This window comes from Galleria mellonella, unplaced genomic scaffold, assembly GCF_026898425.1.
Source record: "Galleria mellonella isolate WM207_F2 unplaced genomic scaffold, CSIRO_AGI_GalMel_v1 utg87, whole genome shotgun sequence".
Lineage (NCBI taxonomy): Eukaryota > Metazoa > Arthropoda > Insecta > Lepidoptera > Pyralidae > Galleria > Galleria mellonella.
In genome coordinates, this window is record NW_026442166.1 from 1,593,054 (window position 1) to 1,619,369 (window position 26,316).

Below are 26,316 nucleotides of genomic sequence, written 5' to 3' on the forward strand. Positions count from 1 at the left end.
TTGTTATCATATATTATTAATACATAACAAGAGTATAAGTAATTACTATCTCTGATGATTTCCGAACGTCCATACTTCAATCAAGTCAAGTTTCGTTATTTTGCGCGATAATATTTTACCAGTGACAATGAACGTTTAAATTAAAAATCGTATCCACTTTCTCTCATTAATTAGTAAGTGTTGCAAAGAGTCTTTTGGCTTCCTTGCAAGGTGGAAAAGCCTTGACGTTCGAACACATCAACAGATTACAAGGTGAATAGAAATATCGTTTGACCTTTCTTTGTACTGTTTCGTCGCAATAACACTTTTTTACATTAAAATCTATAATTTACTTTTCATATTGAGTTAAATCTCCTCAGAAAACTTCCGGTACGTGATTATGTAGCTGGCAGTGGAATTTTAAGTTAGATTTTATAAGGTTTATAGCCAGTTTTTCTATTGTAACCCACTTTCTCGATAAAAAAAATAGTAACAGCTGTTTTTTCGTCACACCTATAATCGAACAGCTGTTTACAGTGTATTTGTTACGTCGATCGTAGTGAAAAATTTGAGCACCATGCCTAATATTAATTATTTCAACAATTGATACATAATTAGTTATTTAAAATATAATAGAAGGTAGTAAAAATTTATTTTCGTAAAACTATATTAATTTAGTTACTGGTGAAATAAAATATTTCGTCATTTTAAGTATGTGATATTTTTGAAGGTCGTGTAAAAATAAAAATTTTTAAAAGACTATTTAAATTTGTAATATTTTTTATTTAGATTATGTAATTTTAATTAAATTATTTTAATATAAAAAAAAATGCTATCAAAGTGTGTAAGTATGAAATTGTAATTGAAAGTGATTTTATAAGTATTTAAAAATATATTAAATAAATGAATTAAAAATAGATTATGTATTGATTTAATATTATTTATAGGTGTGGTCATATTCATGTATTTTTTTTTTTTTTACTTATATTACTTCATCAATTCTACATAATTTTTAATGACCTTTGCAAGAAAACCTAGTTTTCTTTTGCTGGCACTATATTATTATGCAGTGTACTCAATAGTGTCCAGTGTTGTACATGCTTGTAGAAAACTATTACTATTCATCAGGTGGGTCATTTTTTGTTTGAAATTCTAAGTAGCAAAAACCTAATTGTGTAGTAGCATGGGTAATATGTACACCACTCTAATATCTATATATCGGGTTCCTTTAGGCTTCAATTAATATAAAAATGTTATCACTTGTTTCAGTATTGCCCATACCTGTCAGATATTTATATTAATTTTAACCATGTTCTTCATTTCAATGTTATAATATTGGGTATATTAAATATATGTTCATTATTAGGCCAATATTACAATTATTGTAATGACAATTACAATGTTGTAACAACAGGATTCTATATCCTGTAGTCATTGCTATGTATGATTCACTTCTGTTGTGTAAGAACCTATATTTTCTTACTCTATTTTGTTAGAATAAAATCCTAAATTATAATATGAGACTTCAAAAAGGACTTCTCATTTAACTTATTATTTATTGTGCTTAGATATGTAATAGACAAAAACGTTTCTGTCTATCCAAATTGGAGACAGGTGTGACATATGTTTGTATATGTAATAACTTTGCTAATTCTGATCTGTTCTTAATAATTCTTTTTACCGCTTATAGTATAACAGTAAATAAGACTGCCTACTTGATGGAAAGTAGGAACCGTCACTTATAGACATGGACAGTACATTGTATTTTTCACACATTCTTACTAAGATATATAGATGAGAGATTAGAGTCATATAACAGTAAGTGTAAGGAAGTCTACAGCATAGTAACATTGCTCTGTCATGTCATGTACATTGGATAGTTGGACCACTGAGAGGGAAGAGTTTTTTTTTTTTTATTATTATAATGCTTAGAATGGTAAACAAACTAATGGCCCACTTGATGAAAATTGGTAACTGTGGTCTGTAGACATGAACAGCACACACTCAAATAAGCTGACAGTCTACCTGATGGAAAGTGGTAACTGTTGCCTACAGACATACAATAATTTATAAGCACTACCATGGACATAACAGAGTATACTGTTTTTTAGACTGTGGTTGTATTTCATAGATGTCGCAATGGGGCAGCTTGCCGCTTCTTCCTCTGAGATGCATACTAGACCACCTCAGTTTGGAGGATGCCCTCGCGGCCATGTCTACATGCCACCATTGGCGCGCAGCTGTTTTATTATATGAGGGACACAAGTAAGTGATTATTGCCATTTAGGTCCTGGCATAGAATAGGCCACCCATTCCTTTCCCATGGGTGTTGTGAGAGGCGACTAAGGGTGCTCATGATAAAAGGATGGGCAGCAGCATCTCTTTTAATACATTACTAAAAGCCAAACTTCTGTTGCCATCTCGCTTGCCAAATATGGTAACTACTGGCAAAATCTCCCTTATGGGGGAGGTTATATTCAGCAGTGGACAGTTAACAGTTACTACAGATATTACAACAACATAAACTTATTTCCATACAAAATATATAGTGCAAAAGGCAGGCTTCAATTCTGAAGATAAGCTTCTCCATAGACTGCTAAAAGGAATGGTCCTGATTACGGCTGGCCTTAGATTCATTACAACTTTTCCTCATGACGTAAATATAAGACAGGGTCACCAGTCACTGAGACCGAGAGGGCGACTAGGCAAATTTTCAACGGTTCCCGGTGCCCTCTGGTAACAAAAAAAAGAACATTATTAGGGATCCGTGCTATTCATCGTAACATCGAATTGGATTTGATCTTATGACACGATAGTTCCTATGGCCTTTCTCAAACCTTCACCGGGCAAGCTGTTCAACCAGACTTCTAAGACTACTGGTCCTGTATTACCCATATACATTGACTCTTATTTCTCTTTTTGAAATTTAATAACTTTTGGCTTATCAACTTAATTATGTGACTTATGTATTAACAAATTCGAATGGAGCTATTTCTAAAAGATCTTACTAACCGTATTAACTACTTATTTGTATATTTTTAGACAGTGAGATGGACGTATAAAAAACATTTAAATCGTAAGACACCACGTCTGATTCATTGTCTAAAATCCAACCACATACCTCACGCATGAGATCAAGTGTTAACGTATTTAAAAATGAAATATCGTAGACTTCAATTCATTGTGGCGTACATACATAACTTTTTAGGAGAAAAAGAAAAACATTTTGTGGAATGTGCCAGTATCAAAGCAAATTTGTATGTAGCCATAAAAAGTAGTACGATATTAACTCTTAGCGGCTAGACATAGGTTCCGAAACAAAGTGTAGTACTTTTTTACGCCAGTCGAAAAAATCGAATATATAATATAATAAAAAGTCAAATATGGATATATCCATAATATATACGGCCCCTTAAAAAAATCATGAGCATTGATTTCTTTTTCTTTTTCTTTCTGCTCATGGAGATGGGAATAACTTACATCTTTGATTAAAGGTCGTTGTTGCCAGAAGTATGACTCTCGTAGCTTTGAAATCTTCAAATTTTTTTGTTTCTGATTGTAGTATATAATCATCCCTTCTTTTCCCGTGGGTGTCGTAAAAGGTGACTAAGATAAGTTAATGGTTGAGGGAAGGGAACAGCATACCTCTTAAAACATATCCAACAAAGCCTAACTGCATTTGTGAACCCGCCTGCCAAGCGTGGAACTACTAGAAAAACTACTACTACTGGAAAAACTCCCCCAATAGAGGGAGGCCAATGATGATGATGATCTTTAAGGGTTAAGTTAAACAGTAATAATAAACTAGTAATTGTATGTTTATGTGGAAAATAATTTTTGCTTGTGTGTATCAAATCTGCCCTCCTAGACAAGGTGCAAACGAATCTATTGATAGAATAGATATAGCTAGCAAGTCCCTGAGATAGAATGAGACGGCGACGTGCGCTATCATGTTCTTTCATATGTGAGCACTGACCTAAACGATTCTATAAATAGATTCGTTTGCAAAATGTCTAGGTGAACTACATCGTCAACGTTAAAACAACACAACATCTTTATAATTTCTATATATTTTCAGAGAGACATTGAAGCTAAGAGCGAAACAACTAGACAAGAATGTGTTCCTGACCCGTATGTTCAGAAAATACGTAAAGAGGTTGCACATCTATATAGACTGCAATGAGGGGCAGCTAAACAAATTCATCACGTTCATATTGCCACAGTGAGTCTTGTAACTTTAAGGCTTTTTTTGTAATCATAATTTTTGTAATTGTTTTTTTACCACAGGGAGACTTTACAAAAGTCGTTTGCTTGGGCATCTCTGTCTCATACGTGTTTCTGCCGCTGAGCAGTCGTGTTTACATGGCTGTGTTTCGGTTTGAATGATGGGATATACCAATGAATTTACAAGGTATAGAGAAATAACACCTTAGTCCTCAGGAACGGCAACGCATGGAGGGTATCATGTGCGTAACAGTATACTCTGTTATGTCCATGGTACTGCTTATGTCTATAGGCGATGGTTACCACTTTCTATCAGGTGGGCCATCAGCTTGTATGCCATTTTATGTTGCGTAGAAAAAATCTATAGTAATTTTTTTTATTTTATTTTATACAAAAATCCACAGCTCTTAAAAAATAACTTACATGCTAAGTCTCTTATGAATACAGCCAATAACGGATTTTACTTATACAAACAAAAATTTTGATTCCGTAGCGAGGTAGGCAAGTTAGAGTGGGTGTATGCAAGTAATATAAGCACATGTATGAAAGGAACCATATATTAAAAATACTAGGTTTTACCCGCGACTTTGTCCGGGTGACCGAATATGTTCATTGTTGGAATAAAAAGTAGTCGTGCTCAAATTAAAATTTAATTTATCCTTTTTGAAATAGTCTTGTTTACAAGCACTTTCAAAACCGTCTTTTTTTTTCTTAATTTACTGAAGGTTTCGTAAAGTTGCTCCATGCCCTTCTTCCTCTCATAGAATACGTGTTATAGGTAAACCGTTAAGGCGCTAAGAGGTAATAAATAAATAAAATAACTTTTACTTCACACACATTATTAATAACAATATTATTATAAGGTCGATTGGTGAACAATGCTATTATTATTAAATCCGCTTTTTGTGCCATATTTTTTTTTGGGTCATGAAATTTAAATAAATAAATAAATATTAGTGAGGGAAATTTAAATAAATAAAGTGAAAAATTTTGTTAATTTGTGTAAACACGCTAATCTCTGAGATTACGAGTAGCCTTTGAAATTTTTTTTTGTATTTGTTAGCTTTTTCTTGAGGAAGGGTTATAGGCTATTCAACATCACAATACGACCTCGAGCCAAGTCGCGGGATTCAGTTAATATTACAATAAGCTAGCTAGATGGTTTTGCCATTGAGAAGCCAGTGATATTGACACTATTGTCAAGCCTTTATAGTAGTCAATTGTGGTATAGTTGTACAAGTGGAGCTCGTAACACTGCGTGTGAAGTAAAATAACGTATATTTGGCTATGCATAACAAGTTCTGATGGCCTATTGCATCTGTAATGTTCATCGAAAACAGATTTAATTAAATTTAAACAGGATTAATGATTTATTTGCAATTTTTCCTAGGTGTAAAGCAAAAAATAAAAAATATGAAAATAATTAATTTGATTGTTAAGGCAGTATTCCTTACAACATACTTGATGATGACTAAAGAATTTATATAGATTTTTTTTATACAACTTAGAATGGCAAACAAGCTGACGGCCCACCTGATGGAAAGTCGTAACCGTCGCCTATAGATATGAGCAGTACCATGGACATAACAGAGTATACTGTTTAGCCCATGATACCCTCCATGCGTTGCCATTCCTGAGGACTCAGGTATTATTCCTCTGTACTCAGTAAATTCACGCCCACCCTTCAAGCCGAAATACAGCCATGCAAACACACGTAGCTACATAATTAAAGACTCTGGGCAAAAAAATAAACCAGTTTAAGAATACAGGGGAGTTCCCCGCAAGTTTCAAACAAATATGTTCGAAATTTGTTGGGAATTTCCCCGTATTTTTTCAAATAACTTGCCATTATAAAAGTCGCATTCTTGGAATTTGGTTTATTTATATTCCGATGTGTATTATATGTGGGAGAAATTTTCACTAGTTCAATTTATAGTTTTTAAGTCAGATTCGGAGGGGTCCCCTGAGTTTGGGGGCTTGGGCACTGGTCCGTCTAGCCCTCCGGTAGCTACGCCACTGATATCAATCTTTCTTAAATTTGATTGATTGTTTGTTAATGGATAAACTTAAAAATTACTCAACCGATTTTAAAAATCCTTTCACTTATAGGTATAGCTTCCTATGAAAGAATCCTTCTTTCCTTCTGCATATTATCAGCGGGTAACATGGGGCATATATTATTTTTGAATATTCTATCTACTCATGCAAAGGCAGGCCATCAAACATCTATCGCTAGTATAAAATACATAAATCTACATATGTCTAACCCTTATTAACAAATCGACATATTGAACTACTGTATTGCCATGGCAAATTCGCTTCCGTATGTACACGTCAAGGTTAGTAACAAAATGTTTGTTCAATACAGTTTGTTTTTTAATCGTTTATGGTGAATGATGCAATGTATGATGCAATAATAACAGTAGATTATATTATAATTTCAAAATCTAATTCAAATTCGAAATCGGGCTTATATTTTCGTCTTTTTTTTTATACAACTTAGAATGCCAAACAAGCTGACGGCCTACCTGATGGAAAGTGGTAACCGTCGCCTATAGACATGAGCAGTACCATGGACATAACAGAAGACTGTTTCGCCCATGATACCCCCCATGTGTTGCCATTCCTGAGGACTCAAGTGTTATTCCTCTGTACCTACACTGTAAATTCACGCCATATCCCACCCTTCAAACCGAAACACAGCCATGCAAACACAACTGCTTCACGGTTAAAACACGAATAGGACAGAGGTACCCAAGCAATCGACTTTTGTACAAAGTCTCCACTATAAAAAAAGTGAACCAGCTCTTACTTTTTTTTACAATTATATACATAAATACATTAAATGTTGATAAAATATGTGGTAGTTATGTAATTGGATATTGTAGATTGGGCACGCTTGTTCATTGTAATTCTTATCATAATTTTAGAAATTGTAAATACCAATTCACAGAAATGAATGGTTTCACTTACAATTGATAAAACTAAAACGTCAACGGGTTCTTTATGCAATATATCACGCGATTAGTCACGATAACTGAAACGTTTATTATTTTATTATGTAACTAGCTTTTACTCGCGACTTCGTCTGTGTGACCGGTATAGGATAAAAAAGTAGCCTATAATCTTCTCCATCCCATATAATACATGTATATTATTATTAATTTTTTTTTATTAACCAATGTAACAATTTTCGTCACACAATGGCAAGTCAATATTTACATTATAATTTTGAAATTAATACAATAAATAATAACAATGAGATAATAACATTTTATTGAGATAATAATATTTATTATTTATTTATTTTAAAAAACCAACAATGGTTTACAAATAAAATTAACAAATATTTTCTAACAAAGTTAAAGGCCAATAACAGGTTTTTCTAAATTAATTTCGTAGGTTATGTAGTCGACAATTGTTGAAGGAAAAGCAGAAAAGTTAAACAAATCAAATAGGTAGGCAATCGTTGAAGTCACAATAATATTTTTACACATATGCAACAGATATATACATTCAATAATAAATATATACATATGTACCAATACACAAATATACGCATACATATACAATAAATTATAAAATAAAAATAACATTTTAAATTAGTTACTACATGTCAATATGATGGGAACTATATGCCAATAATGATGACTTCAAGTTATAAAATTGGAATTGTCACATTTCTAATAATTAAATATAAATAAATAATAATATGTCATAATTTAATATTGGCATTTAGGTATTCGGTCACGTTGTAAAAAGGATGTTGTTCAAAATATGTCTTTATTTTATTTTTAAATTCATTTCTCGGCAATTGTGTTACTGTATTGGGTAATTTATTATACATTTTTATTTTGCATGTATATCAAATTTCATAGCAATTGGTTAAGGCGTTAAGACGCTATTAAGTAACTTTTTGCGTCCATTTTCTTCCCGCTGTCTTGCGGAAGTCGTCAGTCCATCTAAAGGGAGGTCGGCCCATGGGTCGTTTTCCTTACTCGATCACCATTTTTCTCCCACATCTGCCGTCCCTTACTCGATTGATGAGAATGGACCACATTAGGTTGTGGACTTCGAAGGCTATGTCGACCACTTTGGTTCTCCGTTAGAGCTCTTTATTTCGGATCTTATCTCTCAAAAAGATACAGAGCTTAACTCTCTCCATAACTCACTGTGTGTGGCTTTTAGTTTATGAAACAGCCCAGCGTTATTAAAATTAGTATATTATAATGAATAGTTTGAATTTGAAGCATTAAATTTTTTTTTTGATGGGTGAAAATGGTATGGTAACCCTGCCTGCGCTAACGGGATACGCTGGCGGAGCACCGGTGAAGGGTGATAGATGAGAAAGAAAACAGGCCAGTTAGCCCATCATGATAAATTCATCAGGAATTAACCATGATAGTTACCAGGGGGAACCGCGAGGCCTTGACCTGATTCGTTCAGAATTTATTTTCATGGCAATTTAATGGTAAAAAGTTTGAAGCGACAGCTTACTGATTAGTTCAGAATTTATTTTTATGGTAATTTAATAGTAAGTAGTTGTAAATTTTGAAGCAAATAATTTTGATTTTATTCTATAAATAAATTGTAATTTTTTTTTTGTTTCAGATTCTTTGACGCTGTGAAACTACAAGAGATAATATTCATAGGCCCAAGTTATATACAACAAAATCACAGAATTTCCCTCGTTAAGTTAAAACGGTGAGACATCATTTATGCATCTTTTATAATTTCGACGACAATGCCGTTGATATATAAAAAACTTAAGTACACAATCAAAGATTAAAATTGTTTTTAAAAAAATATGCACGTAATTTTTTTTATTTACGATAAGTAATCGACTTGGAAATTGTTTTAGGATAATAACAGAGAGCCTGATCTTCAAGCACCTTCAGACGATACAGAGGTTGGGATTCATGGGCTGTGGCATGGGTGCAGTCAAAAATGACGATGAAAGATACACGGTAAGTAATATAACCATTACTAACATTATAAATGGGGGAGGGGGAAGGGATTGTTAGCAATGGAGTTTGACAGCCCCATTGCTAGCAATACTAGTAATATTAGTATTAGGTCGACCTCCACGTGGTTCCCCTTGGAAACCATCGTGAACTATTCTTGTTGAATTCGTCACGTCACGATGGGCTAACTGACCAACTTCATCCTCACCTATCATCCTTCACTGGTGCCCCGCCGGTGTATACCGATAGCGCGGGTGGGGTTGCCATTCCATTGTCGTCCATTAAAAAAAAAACATTATAAATGTAAAAATAAGTTTGTTTGTTGGTTGTTATACCTCACGGCAGCGTCAGCTCAACCAATTGTCATAAAATATGGAATACACGTAATGTTTTAATGGAGAAGTACATAGCTTCTTTTTTATAGGTCAATTAATATATGATTAAAATTTTTATGTTTGAAAATTTTCATGGTTCTTTTATTACTCTAAATATATATATAGCGTTCCATAGACATTTGTTCTTTGTGACGTGTTTTTTCTACATTTTTTTTATTATGAAAATAAAACAATGATCTTATTGGTGGGGTACCAACGAGAAATGATAGACGAAAATGACATTAAGTTATTTGATCCATCGTAATGAATTTAAATGGTTACCAGTTAGGAATAGAATAGAATAGAATAGAAATCATTTATTCAAATAAACTTACATTGAAGCACTTTTGAAAAGTCATTACATTTTTTTAATTTACCGCTCGTTCGGAAAGCTGTCTCATCACAAGAAGAACGAGCAAGAAACTTGCGTGAAACTCTTTTAAATAATTTTATTATTATTTTACATTTTTAAGTTTAATTGTGTGAATACAAACCACCAATTAGCACTAATTCAATTAAATACTCAAAAAGAGAAAAAAAAAATTGAATACATAACCAACTGGTTAAACAATTAATAAGAGGAAATCAGTCATAGTGATTAGAGCAGACCAGTCCCTACAAGCAGCACCCGTTCACGAGTATGACGGATGAGCCAGCCATCACTGCGCTCGACCATATTTTAGGGAGCCCAATGACCCGGCCCACCACGCCGCCACAAGTCTGGACATTTTAGTGAGCATGACTACTCAAAACACTAGACCACGTCAAAGCTACTCACAATTGCCATCTGATAGTTATAGTATTCACATTTTACATAAGAATGCATGCGGCAATTAATACAAAAAACCGCTACGCTTTAGGATCGCGTGGAGGTCGATCTGACAGAAAACACAATTAATAAGGACGCCAGCACCATTTCTATTTTTTCTACATTTTATTTGTGTTAATAAATTATTATTTTTATAACATTTCCAGCATAGACTCGTGGAATACTATTCTAGGCCGTTACTATCCAACAATGAGTCATCTTCCGCCGACGCTATCTTCTCTAGCTGCAACGCCAATATTATGGCATTTTCTACATTAAAAGTGAGTTGAATACACTATCTTTCTTGCGTAAAACTTTTAGATTTTTTTTTATGTTTTTCTATATTAACTGTGAATATAGCATTGTTGTAAAGTTAGTATGTAGTACGTACCCCTTCCTTTACCGTCGCTGTCGTTAGAGGCGACTATCCTAGTCCCCTAACCTAATGGACGAGAGATGGACTGCGTGGCAACTGTTGGCAAAATTCCTCTATGGGGGAGGCCTATGTTCAGCAATAGATAGTTCACGGCTGATACGATATGACGTCTCTTATGCATTGAGAATTATTCAAGAAGAGGTTATTTATTCGTACTGTGTAATTTCACAGTCATGTTACATTCTTCAAACCATAGATAGACGTACTTTAAAACTATTGTGATTATTTTCAATCTGCTTTAAAAAGAAGGAAGTTCTCAATTCGGTTATTTTTTTTTTATTACCTCATAACTTTTTCAGTTGTAAACTAATTTGAAAAAAATCTTTTTATTTCTGATAGTTACAATAGTAATAGAACAAAGTGAGATACATTTATTGTAAAGACCACCGGAATAGGGAGTCTGGTAGGTGTTTATATTCGTATTTAGGATTTTGAATGTTGTATATGTATTCGGCAGCACATTATAGTGGATTGCGAGGAGCTGGGCGATTCGCTGCAGTGGGTGGCGGCGTTGCCGGCGCTGGCGCACCTCACGCTCAACGTCACGGGCCGCCGCCCGTTGCGCCCTCTGTGCCCGCCGCCGCAGACTCACCGCCATCTATCTATCGGCGTCAACATTGTTAGTCGCACTCCCCACTCATATTGTTCATGCTCAAATCAAACTTTGTAAACAGATCTGGATATTTATTTATTTATTTGTTTAATCGAATTATTAATTTAAATAATTATTTAAGCAAGCCTGAAAGTTTCCCAATATACTTACCTAGGAAAGTATTATATATGAACAGATTGGCGCCTGCCAAACGTGGCAACTACTGAGAAAACCATGCTGTTTGTGTTCGTATGAAACAATAAATAAATAAGTTACTTAACAACATATTTTGTTTCAGATCGCCCTGCCATATAAAAGGTTTGAAGAAGTGATAGAGAATGTTCTAGTCGATGGAATAGAGTTAACGTCGTTGAAAGTTATGTTTTGCAAAACTGTAAGTATACTTTATTGTTAATTTTATCATTGGTCTTATTTTTTTTTAATATTCAAAGTATAAATGACCATAGACAATGACCAAAAGAATTGATGAATCGTCTATAACATATAGTTCTAAGTTCATATCTTTTTAATGTTATGGTATTTAAATTATCAATCAAGCTGTTAACGCATTTGATAAAAAATGATAAATATCATCTATAGATGTCATCAGCACCACAAAAATCACATGATGCCCATTGTACTTCTAAGGTGTTGCCATTCTTGAGATTTACGCCCTGTAATGTTACTGGTATGAGAGGAGGGCAGCGACATTAATAAAATAATAATATAGAGGCTTACCAGTATAATTCCTTTTAGACAAGCACAATACAACAATATGTCAATCAAGACAAAAAAACAAAATAGGTATCAAAAAGACATATTCAAAATATAAAAATATAAATCTAAAAAGGTAAACTTATATAAAAAGAGGTCTGTCGCCAACAGGTATATTTCATTTTTAAACCAATAATTATACAATACAATACAGTAGCACGAGTGAGTAAGAAATATATAATAGGTGAAAATGGAATGGCAACCCCGCTTGTGCTATTTGTATCCGCTGGCACAGCATTAGTGAGAGATGATAGGTGATGATAAAAGCAGACTTGTCGTGACAAATTCAACAATATATAACCATGATGGTTTCCAAGAGGAATCGCGTGGAAGTTGACCTGATAAAGTATATTGCTAGCAATAGAGCTTTCACAGCCCATTACTAATCATCCGTTTGGCGAGTAATGTGATGGTTTAGTTTATCGGCGGTGTTGTGGCGGGCAGGTGTACGCGCCGCTGCTGGAGCACGTGGTGCGGCTGTACAAGGAGTCGGTGCGCGAGGTGGTGTGGGCCGACTGCCCCTCGCACTGCGCCGACCTCGCGCGCCGCCACGTCCGCACGCCGCGCAACGTACGTGCTCGCCGCGCACTACACCGCGCACTACACCGCGCACTACACCACACACCGCTCGCTACTCGCTACATACTACGCGCCAGTCGTTATTATAACTCACCACACACTATTCGTTACTCACCGCATACTATTCATTACTCACCACACACTATTCGTTACTCACCGCACACTATTCGTTACTCACTACACACTATTCATTACTCACCGCACACTATTCATTACTCACCATTCACAATTTTTTACTTTCCGCACACTATTCATTACTCACCACTCACAATTTTTTACTTTCCGCACACTATTCATTACTCACCACTCACAATTTTTTACTTTCCGCACACTATTCATTACCCACCACTCACAATTTTTTACTTTCCGCACACTATTCATTACTCACCACTCACAATTTTTTACTTTCCGCACACTATACATTACTCACCACATACTATTCAAAATTCTCCCTTTACTCACTTCACACCATTCACTATTTACCGTATACAGTTTACTGTACCTTAATCACCTCACGTCAGTTATTACTTAGTTTACTATACACTACTTACAATATACCATTTACTACGTAGCACATAAATTAGCACCTACTAAATACATGTTACTCATAATACACTATTCACCACACGGTATCAATATATGCTTTTAATCAAACACTGATTACTCTCCATATATTTTCCATTACTCATCAAACCTCACCACTTATATAACTTATTCCATAGTGTACTTACTAGTTATTCGCTGTGTTATTATTTATTCACATGTTACTTTGATATTGAAATACTCAAATTGTGCTAATGATTTTATTTTGTAGTATATTTTTTCATAATAATTAATTTATTAATTTCTTTCTGTTTTCAGTATGATATGTGTAATGTGAATCCATTTATATTGCTGTGTTGGCAATGTGTGCAGCTACAAAGACTAGTCATACACGGTATGTTAAATTAATATTTTTTTTTTTTTTACAGTTTCTGTTTCTCTTAAACTTTTTAATTAATATGTTTAGTGTTCCTTGTGTCTCGTCATTAACATTCTATGAAATACTCAGATTCCGATTATTATAAAAATACATTTTTTTATTCGTTTAGTTTAAGTAAAAATAGAATGGTAACCTTGTCTGCGCTATCGGTATACACTTACAGAATACCAGGAGATATGATAGGTGAAGATGAAGTCAGGACAGTCTATTTAATGTGACGAAACACGATAGTTTGAAATATAGCGTTATAGTGTTAGTTATATAGTGATAGTAAACTAGGAATTATAATTTATAACAATATACTGTATATATACTTGATCATCATTCGACTTCAAAAAGAAGGAGGTTTTCAATTTGATTGTCCAAACATAAAATAAGGTAACAAATATAAAAACGTGTAAATCCTTTTTTATCTTTGTTACCTCATAACTCCGCCAGTCGTAAATCTATTTGGAATATTTTTTTTTTTTATATGAAAGGATATCCTTACTGTTTGGTCCACTAGATATGTTTATTAAAATCGGTCTAGTAGTTTAGTTTTTCAATTAAATTAACTGATATTGCTATAATCGAAGGTTTTTTGTCGAAAACAATTTAATTATTATTATTCCGTATCATGAATGTGGTACGGAGGGTAACGCGAGACGTCGTATGCGGTATTTAGGGTACTATTTTATACATTGTAATGGAATGGTAATCTTGCTTGCGCAAACGGTATGCCCTGGAAGAGGGATGATTGGTGAGAATGAAAAGGCAGGCCAGTTCACCCATCGTGACAAATACATTTGGAACTTAACACGATGGCCTCCAGGGGGAGCTCACGTGGAGGTCGACTCGACAGGGTGTATTGCTAGCAACAGGACTGGTATTCTGCATTAGTAGTAATCCCTTTCTCCGGTGTGGCGCAGGGTACTGGGTGTGGCAGTACGACGTGATCGGGTTCGCTCGGCTGCGGCGGTCGCTGCGCGCGCTGGAGGTGTCGTCGGTGTACGCGCGCGCCGCGCAGTTCGGGGCCGCCGCCGGCGCCGCGCTGCGCGTGCTCGCCGCCGACGCGCCCGCGCACCTCGCCGCCTCCTACGTGCAGGTGAGCACTCCTCGCACTGCTGCCCTCGCCGCCTCCTACGTGCAGGTGAGCACTCCTCGCACTGCTGCCCTCGCCGCCTCCTACGTGCAGGTGAGCACTCCTCGCACTGCTGCCCTCGCCGCCTCCTACGTGCAGGTGAGCACTCCTCGCACTGCTGCCCTCGCCGCCTCCTACGTGCAGGTGAGCACTCCTCGCACTGCTGCCCTCGCCGCCTCCTACGTGCAGGTGAGCACTCCTCGCACTGCTGCCCTCGCCGCCTCCTACGTGCAGGTGAGCACTCCTCGCACTGCTGCCCTCGCCGCCTCCTACGTGCAGGTGAGCACTCCTCGCACTGCTGCCCTCGCCGCCTCCTACGTGCAGGTGAGCACTCCTCGCACTGCTGCCCTCGCCGCCTCCTACGTGCAGGTGAGCACTCCTCGCACTGCTGCCCTCGCCGCCTCCTACGTGCAGGTGAGCACTCCTCGCACTGCTGCCCTCGCCGCCTCCTACGTGCAGGTGAGCACTCCTCGCACTGCTGCCCTCGCCGCCTCCTACGTGCAGGTGAGCACTCCTCGCACTGCTGCCCTCGCCGCGCTGCGCGTGCTCGCCGCCGACGCACCTGCGCACTTCGCCGCCGCCTCACTATTCACTACAAACCCTACACTGGACCCCCCGACTAAGGTTTTAATTACAATGTTTATGAAAAATTGTAAAATAATTCCTTGCTTATGTATTAATGTGTATGTATGATTGTTTGCCAGAAAATGAACGAGTACACACAATTCGAGTGGCGCCCTTTTCCATGGAGCGAGTTGCCGCGAGGACTTAAAGCACACGCCTCGCCTGCTGCCCGCGCCGCGCTCGTTATAGCTGAGATCACACGGCCTCAGTGCACGATTGACACGTGAGTTACATCATTAAAGCCCATCAGGCTAGGCGTACGCTATGAGGATGACCTAATGATTACTAATAATTAAATTTGTAGTTACTTTAAATTCATATTACCTTATAAAAGCGTTTAACTACTGGATTTTATGGTCCTTTTTAGCTAATTTTTTTAATTTAAAACTAAGTAAAAAATTCTACTAATAATTAGATATTAAAAAGGCTTTAGTTTCTAAATGCTATAGATACACGCTAACGGGGCACCACTTAGAGATGATAGGGGAGAATGAGGTCAGGACTGTTGATCAATTCTGACGAATGCACCGGGAATTAACTACGACGGCTTCCTAGAGAATCAGCTTGGAAGTCGGTTTGATTGGATATTGTGGGAGACATTAAACTCTTACTATCTTCTCCACCTAGCTCATCAGGCTTAACATATACAGTTCGCCCTACAACCTTGCTTGTGTACCAGTTTAACTCACTCGAATGCAAATGTCGAGGGTTCGATTCGCGTACTTTCTAGATTTTTTCTTTTAAAAACTGCCAAAGTATCTACTGTCTATGTAGTATATGCACCATGCTAAAACGTGCAGACTGTACGAGCTTCTCTTTAGAAAGGCATAATGGCCAGCTCTCTTAGATAATCATCAAATGAATCTATTGGTAGACATGTTTTCATTATCATATACACATAAGAAAGAACAAAACGCCATATGTCGGATAGGAACGGCTATCTATCTCATACGTGCGGTAGCGATAACGTATCTATCGGTAGATTTGTATGCCTTGTCTTTACAATGTGTCAATAAAAATTATTAATTTTAATTCTGTATTTCATATATATACATACATATTATTACGCAGGTTGTATAACCAATGATTGAGGAACGCATAAATCAAGACCTCGAAGACAACAGATCATCATTTTTAATGATGTTGTAAAACAAAAAAAATAACGTTATCGAATATCGTTATTACATAATACATAATATCTGTATTAAGAGTAAAAATCACGGAGGAGTCGGAATCGCGCAAGAATCAGTATCTTGTAAGAATTGCGTAATTTTAATAATTGAATCTTTGTTTTTTTTTTTTTAATTATTTTTATATACGGTTTTACGTGTTACTAAAATATCTGTACCATTATATAAAATAAAAGGGTTAAAACAAATTTAATTATAATATTACCCTCTTTATTCATGAAAAAATTTGAGCAACTAATAGACCTGTCTTAGCTATGAAAGTGTTGTCTTTCTCTTTCGCACTTTGAAAGAATGTGACGAAACAAATGATTCTTATTCAATCATTTGTTTCTAAGAGGTTTTATTTTTTATGAATAAGAGGTCAATCAACAACAATATATTATATAAAATTTATATTTTCATGAGTTATCAATAAGAATTTTTTTTTACGCAACCAATACAAACGAAATGGTTGTTTGCGGTATGTCTTATGCGGAGAACTTATTCCTTAATATTAGCTAAATAATTGAGTGTATTTCTAATTGTTGGGTAACATCGAATTTCTAATGATTTTGGACTGTCATAAGATAAGGTAGTGAAATACAAAATGTCATAAAATGTCTCTTTATCGAAAAGGGCAAAAAAGAAATAAAACTTTATATAATGTCATTGTTATAAATTTTATTAATATGTTTAATAAAATAAAAAATAAAAAATTGTGCGTGTTTATGTAGTTGGATATTTGAAATTGGAATTTGATTAAGCAATGACATTAGGGTTGTGCCATGAGAATAAAGATGTTTAATGTGAAAGCAAAACTCGTAAAATGTTTAAAAGGAATTTTGAAGGAGAACTGTTAAATTTGTGAAGCAGCACGTGCTGTCGTTTTAGATATATCGAATTTCGTAAACGCACAACATCAAACATGTAGGTTACTATTGGGTAAAATATGTCGACTACTTAACGAGTATAAAGTGGCACGTGCTATAAATATAATTATAGTTATCGAATTTCGTGATTTTAAAGTTCAATAAACTTTCGCTTGTTAAACATTTAAAGTGATTTTAAATATTTTATAATTAAATTAAACTAAATATCTTTTTCGTTGAATTGTTATGTTGATCTGAACATTCCGATGTTTGTTAATCAAATGATAGTCCAATAACAAAGCAACCATTGCTGTATTTTTAATATTCGGCTTTAAATTTTAACGACTAAGTTTTTAAATTAAATAACCATGACATTCTGTACAGTCAATAAAAAAAATTAAACATTGACAACCCTAGCATACGAATTTACACTCTGGAATTTGACAGAGCGACTTCTATAATATATTTGTTGGCTATCTCTTATCATATCTATGTTCAATACGTAGCAAAGTGCATATTTTGCATATATTACAGATATGCTTCAAAATTCTTATTGGTAGCGAAAGAAAATTATCCATTCTATTTTGGTATAGCGATTTTAGTAACTAAATTGTAACTGAGTATATATTATTTGAAACAATTCACACAAATATATGTATAACAAATAATTTAAAGTTGTTAATCTAGAATCAATATTTCTCTTTAGTTTCAATTGATAAATCTAAGCTAATCCAATGATAATTAATTAATGTAGTAAATAATTATATTTATATATGTCATTCCATAATTCGGTATCAAAATATTACAAATATAATTATTAGATCATAATTCAAATATATTAAATGTTTCCGTGTGTTTGTGTTGTAGGTGTGTGTTAGCCGGAATGATCGATAAATACATATTTCTTCAAGAATCGATTCATTTATTGGCTTTACATGAGAACTCTTTTAGTGATAGAATCGAAAGATTCGTGGCTTGCAGCTATTGAACAAACTTTGGTACTTAATGGCCTAAAACATAGTCTTCATTTCGAATATAGAACAATTATGATAATAAAAAAAAATATATATATTTTTTAATATACGTACGAAATATATTCAGTCAGCACGTTTAATTCTAAACAACAAAGTTTTCTCCATTAATGTTGTTTTGAAATTAAATAGTCTTTTTTATATAGTATAATATAAAAACCATTATGTACATAATCAAATTCTTTACGTGCACTGAAATTATTAAAAAAAAATGTATAACAATGTGTAACATTGCTTGTAAATATTTAACGAAACATTGGTAATTTCTTTTAAAAAGCATAGATTTGTTGTATGCCTATAAGTGATAATAAAATGAAGTAATATTGGTACAGATTGTTCGAAAACTAAACATCAAGGTAGTACTTATAAAAAGGTTTCTACAAGAAAAAAAAAATCAACTATCTATTGGCCAGTTTTTTTTTTGTATTTTCGGAATATCCTCTCACTGGAGAAAAAAATTGTCACAAATGATAACGAAAATCATTGCCAGTATCTATAATTCAGAAACTACTGCAATTTTGATAACATACGTGTTACAGATAAAAATAATAATAAAAACCTTTTTAAAAAGTATTCCATTAACTACTTATTACCGGTACCTGATTTTATATGAAATTACTACTTACCATTACCAATTTTTTTTTTAATTAAACAAAGGATTTTTCTGCTAAAGCTAGATTATTGCCGAGCTTTCGAACAATCTGTATTGTTCAAATAAAGTTTGCACCAAAACCTGTAATAAAATTTGTATTATAGCTATTTAATTAAATGAAAAATATAATTCTTGTCCCCACCTTAAAATCATTCTGAAAACGAGTAAAGCAGGTGGAAATAACTTAGTCATAGTGCGGTAATGTATAGAAAACATTGAGAAAAGCCGAATGATATGTTTACTGGCAACATCTCTCAAAATCGCGAATTTATTGTGTAGTTGTAATAATTGCAATGTATAAAACTTTTTAAATGATCAAAAAATATATCTAACCAACATCGCACACCAATCGCCATGACTGATGACTACACTTATGACTGATTCAATCTTGGTATAATTTTAGTGTTGCCATCTCTAAAAATGCATATATACCTAAACAATTTTTATAAAGCAAGACTTATTTATAACTCTATATAATTGTGTGTAAAGTTAGTGCTTTACAAGCAATACTTGACAATAGTGTTGCGACTTACTATATCTACTTAGTTAATATTTAATAAACTATTAATCTAGTGAGTTACTGAAGTAATTAGTGTTGATCACGTTACCTGTGCTCTTTTGAACAATCTTATTTATTCCCCAGTTTTATATTCAAATTCTTATAATTATCTTGCATTAAAAATTATATTTTAAACGAAAATTTAATGCATGATCTGTTTTCTATCATATATTTGTGTTTAGTAGGACACTGTGAAGACACTATTTTTTTTTCTATTTGTTTCCTTCCATTTTATTGATATATGGTAAAACTTTTACATAAGAATTATCAATGATAAATTTTATAATTAAATTTATTCTATATTATGTATTCATGTATATTAGTAATTTCTCTAAATGACAATTTTTTTTACGTTTTCGTTTTGTGTACTAGTTTTTTTTTTATTCTATGAAATAAGTGAATATTCTCCCGTTGTTATCAACGTGAGAGTTTCAAAGAGCTTCACTAAAGTTCTTTATTCAAATAACGTATTTTTATGATGTTACTGCCCAATTCAAAAAGTAGTTTTAACCAAGAAGAATGGACAGAAATATTGTTTGTTACTCTCTTATACGAAGGTACAATTATATAACATTTCGCCTGAATAGAAACTACCAAACGTCATACGTCATAAATTTTTTAATATTAAACATTCAATTAGAGCTCAGTAACAAAATTAAAAAGGTATAGTGTAAAGTAGACCCAGTACAATTAGTAAAAATATAATATTAAAACAAATAAACATCAAATAGTCATAAGCAATAGTGACAGACAAACTACTACGAAAATAATAAATGTCTACCAAACACAAAGCTTTAAAACGATTCCATAGGTATCATTAAAGACTTAAAGAATTTCAAATGTTCATTTTAATTGGTGTGCGATGGTCAATTTATATATAAAAAAAAAAAAAAAACTAAACATCTAGTCAAGGAGCCTGTAGGAATATGTAAATATTTTAACAAGAAGCGGTAGGCATCCACTGGCTCTCAAAGCGAACATTGCACAAAAGGAAGTATTACACATACAACATTTATATCAACTGTAGCTTTAAGGGAACTATCTCGCGATACTGTATCAAATACAGTTTATATTATATAAAGTGCCACACCGGTAGCGGATAGTGTAAACATGTGACGTACCAACGAGGGAAGGTAAAATATTTGAGACGACGCAATAAGCGGTCCGATAGAACGATACGATTAAATCGGCCGCGTCCGCTGTACCTTACGATCGCTTTACTTGTAAATAACATATAGCTACGAATCGATTATTTTTATATTTTCAACCGTCGATCGGTTTCTGACATTATTAAATCGAGAAAATCGAAGTTTGAAATTCGAATTGAATATTACAAACGAATGTGTATTTTTTAATGGTTGCGACACAGACGTTGCATGTAAAGAGTTGCGTGACGCGACACTGTTGTATTATATATACGAAGATGTATAAAATAACGAACGAACATTATCGTGATGTGCGAACAATATTTATTAGTTTCAACATATTGTAATTGTTTTATTTAAAACATGACAAAAGTCCGTCCCCATCGTACTCAATTGCATTTCACACACAGAGACTGAAAACAATGTTACATGTTGAATGAGCTATAATGATAGTCGTCGATCCTGTGGCACCCTCAATTTTATATGAATTTGACATTGGACAATAGACAAAATAACATTTTACATGCTGGTAACAATATATTTTTAAAATGATAATCACTTATTTAGAATGACAACTTTCGCAACACTATTGCATTAAAGTTTCCTTCTATTGTTCTAGTCCTGTTAATAATAAAATAATGCAATTATTTGTGCCAAATTAAAGAAGATTTAAAAAAAAAAAAAACTTAAATCTTCCATCTCTAATGTAAATATTTAAAATATTCATAAGGAATGCGATCCATACTTGCAATAGGGCCATTTCTATTCTAAATTTATTTCTTAATTTAATATTTTGATTTGATAATTTTGTGAAATTATTCCTTTATGGACCATCATGAACTAAAATTATAATAATTTCTACTTAAATCTAATAAAAAAATAGTTTATATCGGCCCTTCAAATAAAGACTTCGCTGTTATATAAGTTTGAAATTTTAATTTCGAAGATACGTTTAAAGAAATGGCTCTTCAGAACCGACATCGATATATCTAAAAAGAATGTTCAATTGATATTATATAATCTAAGAAACTTATATCAATCATGTATCAATCCTATAAAATTTTGACAGATCTAGTAGCGACATCTGTAGTAATCATTTAATTTGTATTTGCCTGGAGTCAGGTTTGATCTGTCAGTAAACTGTTACTTGAACAATAATTGGTTAAAATATGCATCATAAACCTATTTAGTATATGTTTATATTTTAATTGACAATAATTTAAAGTATTATACTTAAAATTCGTGCCGACTATAACAAGATATACTGTTACTTTTCATATAAAACTTAGTTTCGTGTAAATGCAAATATGTATACTAGAAGATTGTGATCCAATTCTTTTTTGCTCTTGTTTAGAGATAGTTTAAATTCTGTAATTAGCCAATATATTATATATATTAGCTAATTAGCTAATATTAGCTAATAATATATATATATATATATATATATATATATATATATATATATATATATATATATATATATATATATAAGCTAATTAGCAAATATATAATATAGTTAATATATCTGCCAAGATTCAGCGTTACTCAAATACATGAAAGTGCTAAATGAAAATTACATACATGAACCAAATGTGATTTTGTCTTTGTTGAACTATATTGACCAAAGTAATAAATACTCTTTATTTGTCGTTTAATCGAGGCTTCGATACAAAATAAAGTGCGGGTGCCACTGTATCGAGAACTACTGTACAATATTCGCAAAGTGACTGACATCATTGTTTTTTTCAATTAATACAATCTAATTTCTCGAATTTGGAAATAGAACAATTTTAAGATGGAATTACAAATGTATTTTTATAAATTGTTGACAGACATGAGTATATATACAATTAGTTCATTATATATCATTTACTTACAACGTCGATTATAAAAAAAGCACAAATTAGCAGTCGGTCAACTGTTGACGTGTTTTTTTTTTTATTACATAACCAAACATCGTTTTTCAGTATTGCAATTGATATCAATAATTTCTGTTATTCTGTAAGTTTGTGCCCGATTTATGTTAAAAATTAATTCACATAAAAATAAAAGAAAGATTCCCCTTTTTTCGTAAATTTTCAGTAACACTATATAGGTATTATTAAACATTGTGTTCATAATATCTTTTAATAAATTATAAAATTTCGTTAATGAAAGTAAAACGTGATGTCAGTATATGTTGTATGTCATGAAATAAATCAAAATAAAAGATTAAAATTCTCTATAAAATGTGATCTTTAAATTTATTTACTGCTGAAAGCAATCGGCTTTAGTTAATCGTTAGTATTTATTCATAGTATTCACAACATATCATAAGGACTCGTGATTGGCTTTAACGTTTCGGAAGCAATGCCTAATGTTACCATGTATACAAGAAATGTTTAATGATGTTGCGTTCCATAAGATTGTCAATTGGCCGATCTCCAATAAGAGTGTTATGAATTACATTATTAACAATTTATTTATTTTAAATATTTACCACGGAAATTTAATAACACATTTATTTTCGTGAAAATAAATAGCGTAAGTGTCAACATACTAAAATATTAATGGAATAACTTTGAAAATCTCAAAATGACATAGTCACGCACAAAAAATGTGATCTAAATGTAGGCGGTGCATACATAAAACATGCCTTTGAAGCAACGTACACGTGAAATTGATCTTAATATCTATTTCAATGTAGACCCAAAGTATTTTCAACTTAGACGTATATAAATTTTCTATTATATTAATTAGTGATAAAGTTAGTGAAGGCCAAACGTGCATATGGCAACACAAAATGTTATTATGCTTAAAGAAATAGTACTAAGTACTACATAGATTATAGGACGTTCACAATAAATATATATATATATATTGAAAAATAATCCTTGAATGATTTCCTTAAATATTTTTTATGACATTTATAAAAGTTCGATGTGAAAGAACTATATTTTGTAAGGCAACGAAGAGACTTACCAACATACATTCCCTGAGACTGAAAATGAATAGAAGAGGCTAAGATCAATAACAACTACTACATATATTACAATATAAACATAAGAACTAAAACTATATAACAACAAAAATATATGAAAACGTTTTATTTTTAACCAAGCTTGTAAAACGGCGCGTAGTTAATAGTTACTGAACATCATTCCCGCCTCTTATTTTGTTTGTCATTATTTTTATACTCTGTCCTAAACAAACGTTACGTTGTAAAGTGCACACGCTGAAGATATGTACTATAATATATTGTCTTATGAATATATTTAATATTTTAATAAATCTTAAGGCTTATATATGCGTTTATAATTGTTTTATTCACTCTTAATCAAATGTTACATTTTCATACATATTTTTATCTGAATATTATGAATATAAAACTTCCGATCTTGGGATATTTTTCCATTGCTCAGTATCTTGGCATATTGTAATTTATAATATTATCTTCAGTGTGTGTACCAGTCTATAAGATTGTATGGCAAGCGATATTTTATATTGTCATAAAATACTATCGTATCTTCGCCATACTTGAATACGATTAGTTTATTTTTTATTATTACTTTAATATCTATTAAGTAAATAAAATTTTTATTATACTGTTTGATAACTTTTATATCAGGGTTTATTGAATTATTTACCAAATAATGAAATTGGACAGAGTTGTAAGATCAATTTTTACCACCTAAGACTTTAATAAGGCTGTGAACCAACTCGATTTCGGTTCGGCGAATATTTATCAACAATGTACCTATCATTTAATATAAATAATTATATATCGAATTAAAATCATAAAAGGAATGGTACATTCTCTACCTCTCTGGATTTTTTTTTTTGATAAAATTTATACATAGACAATATTTTTGTTACAAATTTAGTTTTTTATTTTACTTTTACACAGTACCATTCCTTTGTCTATGATCAAACTAAGAGTTCTTTATACGCGTGTTGTTTTCGAAAATTTAATATTATCTCGAATAATAATATGAAATTTCTATCGAGTTTGTAACAAAAAACTACACACGTATATATGGAACGAACGAGCGTCGCCGAACCGAATTGCCTAGAATTAGACCAAAATCGTTGTACTTATCCATCTAATAGTGATTAAAAGAAGGGAATGTGGAAGGAGTGATAGGAAACAGGAGTGATTAAATAAAACAACTGTTGTGCGAGTAGATAAGGTCCTCCTTAAGAAGCAGTATGCTAAGCTGTGTGCTGCTATTTTCGTTTTTAGAAAAAAAAATCTTATTCTAGTTATTTTACCATTATTTCGTTATAAATATCATGTACAGACATAATAGCATACTGTTTCTTAATTTTTTTTTTGTTTCTCATTAAAACCTCTATGAAAAAAAGGTTAGTGTAAATGGACCTTGATTTTATGAAATTTTTTAAAGAGTTTATTTGTGTTTTAAGATCTGAAATTGTCTAAGTACATTGTTTTCAAATGTTTTTTATTATGATATTAATTAATTCGTACCTCTTTGTTGTTAGACGAATTTTACTTAATTGCCGTATACAATATATAGAAAGTATATAACTTAAAATAATGTTATCAATCATTCGATTCGATTTTATAAAAATGTAATTGCATTGTAGCTTTTGCATGAATTATATGAATGTGGCGTTGTTTGACAAAATATTTTCATTAACGTACAATATCCTTGCCTTGAAGTGCTTTTACGAGATATAGTCTATAATAGTAACCAACAAAAATGTATTTTGTTTAATCTTTAAATAAATGTACGGAATCCATTGATGTGGGATTGGCTTCTTAGGTAGTTTAGTAGATATAACTTGACATGTATCTTATATAGATTTTTTCTCATATCTTAGTATTAATTTCCTTTTTAAATATATACCTACTTATATATTGAACGTTACTAGTAGTTAATAATATATGAATAGAAATTTATTGTTTGAGTTCATATTTAAAAAAATAAAATATTGTACTTATGGTTTTTGTTTTCGATAAATTGCATCCGATTTAATAATTTAATATTGAAATATATCATTATTATATATACCTATGTCTCTATTAAATATATTCATATGTGTAGTGGTCACTCTTTGTTTTATTTATGTACGAACTATAGACACATTATTTGGGTAAGTTATTCTCAATATGCTAGTCCTCTTGTTCTAGTCAGGAAGAAAGATGGATTGATTAGAGTATGTGTTGACTATAGAGACATAAACAAAAAGATAGTTAAGGATGAATATCCCTTACTGATAATTTAAGATTAAATTGATAAATCAAATGATGCAAAATTTTTCAAGAGTCCGTTAGAACTATTTTTTTTTAATGGGTGATAATGGAACGGTAACCCCGCCGGCGCTATTGGGATACGCTGGCGGGGCACCAGTGAAGGATGATAGGTGAGGATGAAGCAGGCCAGTTAGCCCATCGTGACGAATTCAACAAGAATTGTTCACGACGGTTTCCA

At 32.8% G+C, this 26,316-nt stretch overlaps 1 protein-coding gene across 1 annotated transcript; it reads left to right on the forward strand.

The window, feature by feature from the left end:
• Window positions 1–66: 66 nt before the first annotated feature.
• On the forward strand, window positions 67–25,935 carry LOC113509349 (uncharacterized). Its single transcript, XM_052902038.1, has 13 exons — window positions 67–252; window positions 2,111–2,244; window positions 4,058–4,201; window positions 8,815–8,907; window positions 9,065–9,170; window positions 10,517–10,630; window positions 11,243–11,404; window positions 11,676–11,771; window positions 12,596–12,721; window positions 13,592–13,667; window positions 14,621–14,796; window positions 15,537–15,679; window positions 16,528–25,935. The coding sequence occupies exons 2-13, from the start codon at window positions 2,111–2,113 to the stop codon at window positions 16,541–16,543; spliced, it is 1,386 nt and encodes a 461-aa protein (XP_052757998.1). The 5' UTR covers window positions 67–252; the 3' UTR covers window positions 16,544–25,935.
• The last annotated feature ends 381 nt before the right edge of the window (window positions 25,936–26,316 follow it).

Bases quoted from the DNA above. Each gene is read 5' to 3' on its own strand.
- LOC113509349 (XM_052902038.1), top strand. From the start codon at position 2,111: ATGTCGCAATGGGGCAGCTTGCCGCTTCTTCCTCTGAGATGCATACTA. The intron at 10,631-11,242 runs GTGAGTTGAATA...TGTATTCGGCAG, and splicing joins TGGCATTTTCTACATTAAAA to CACATTATAGTGGATTGCGA. The intron at 12,722-13,591 runs GTACGTGCTCGC...TTCTGTTTTCAG, and splicing joins ACGTCCGCACGCCGCGCAAC to TATGATATGTGTAATGTGAA.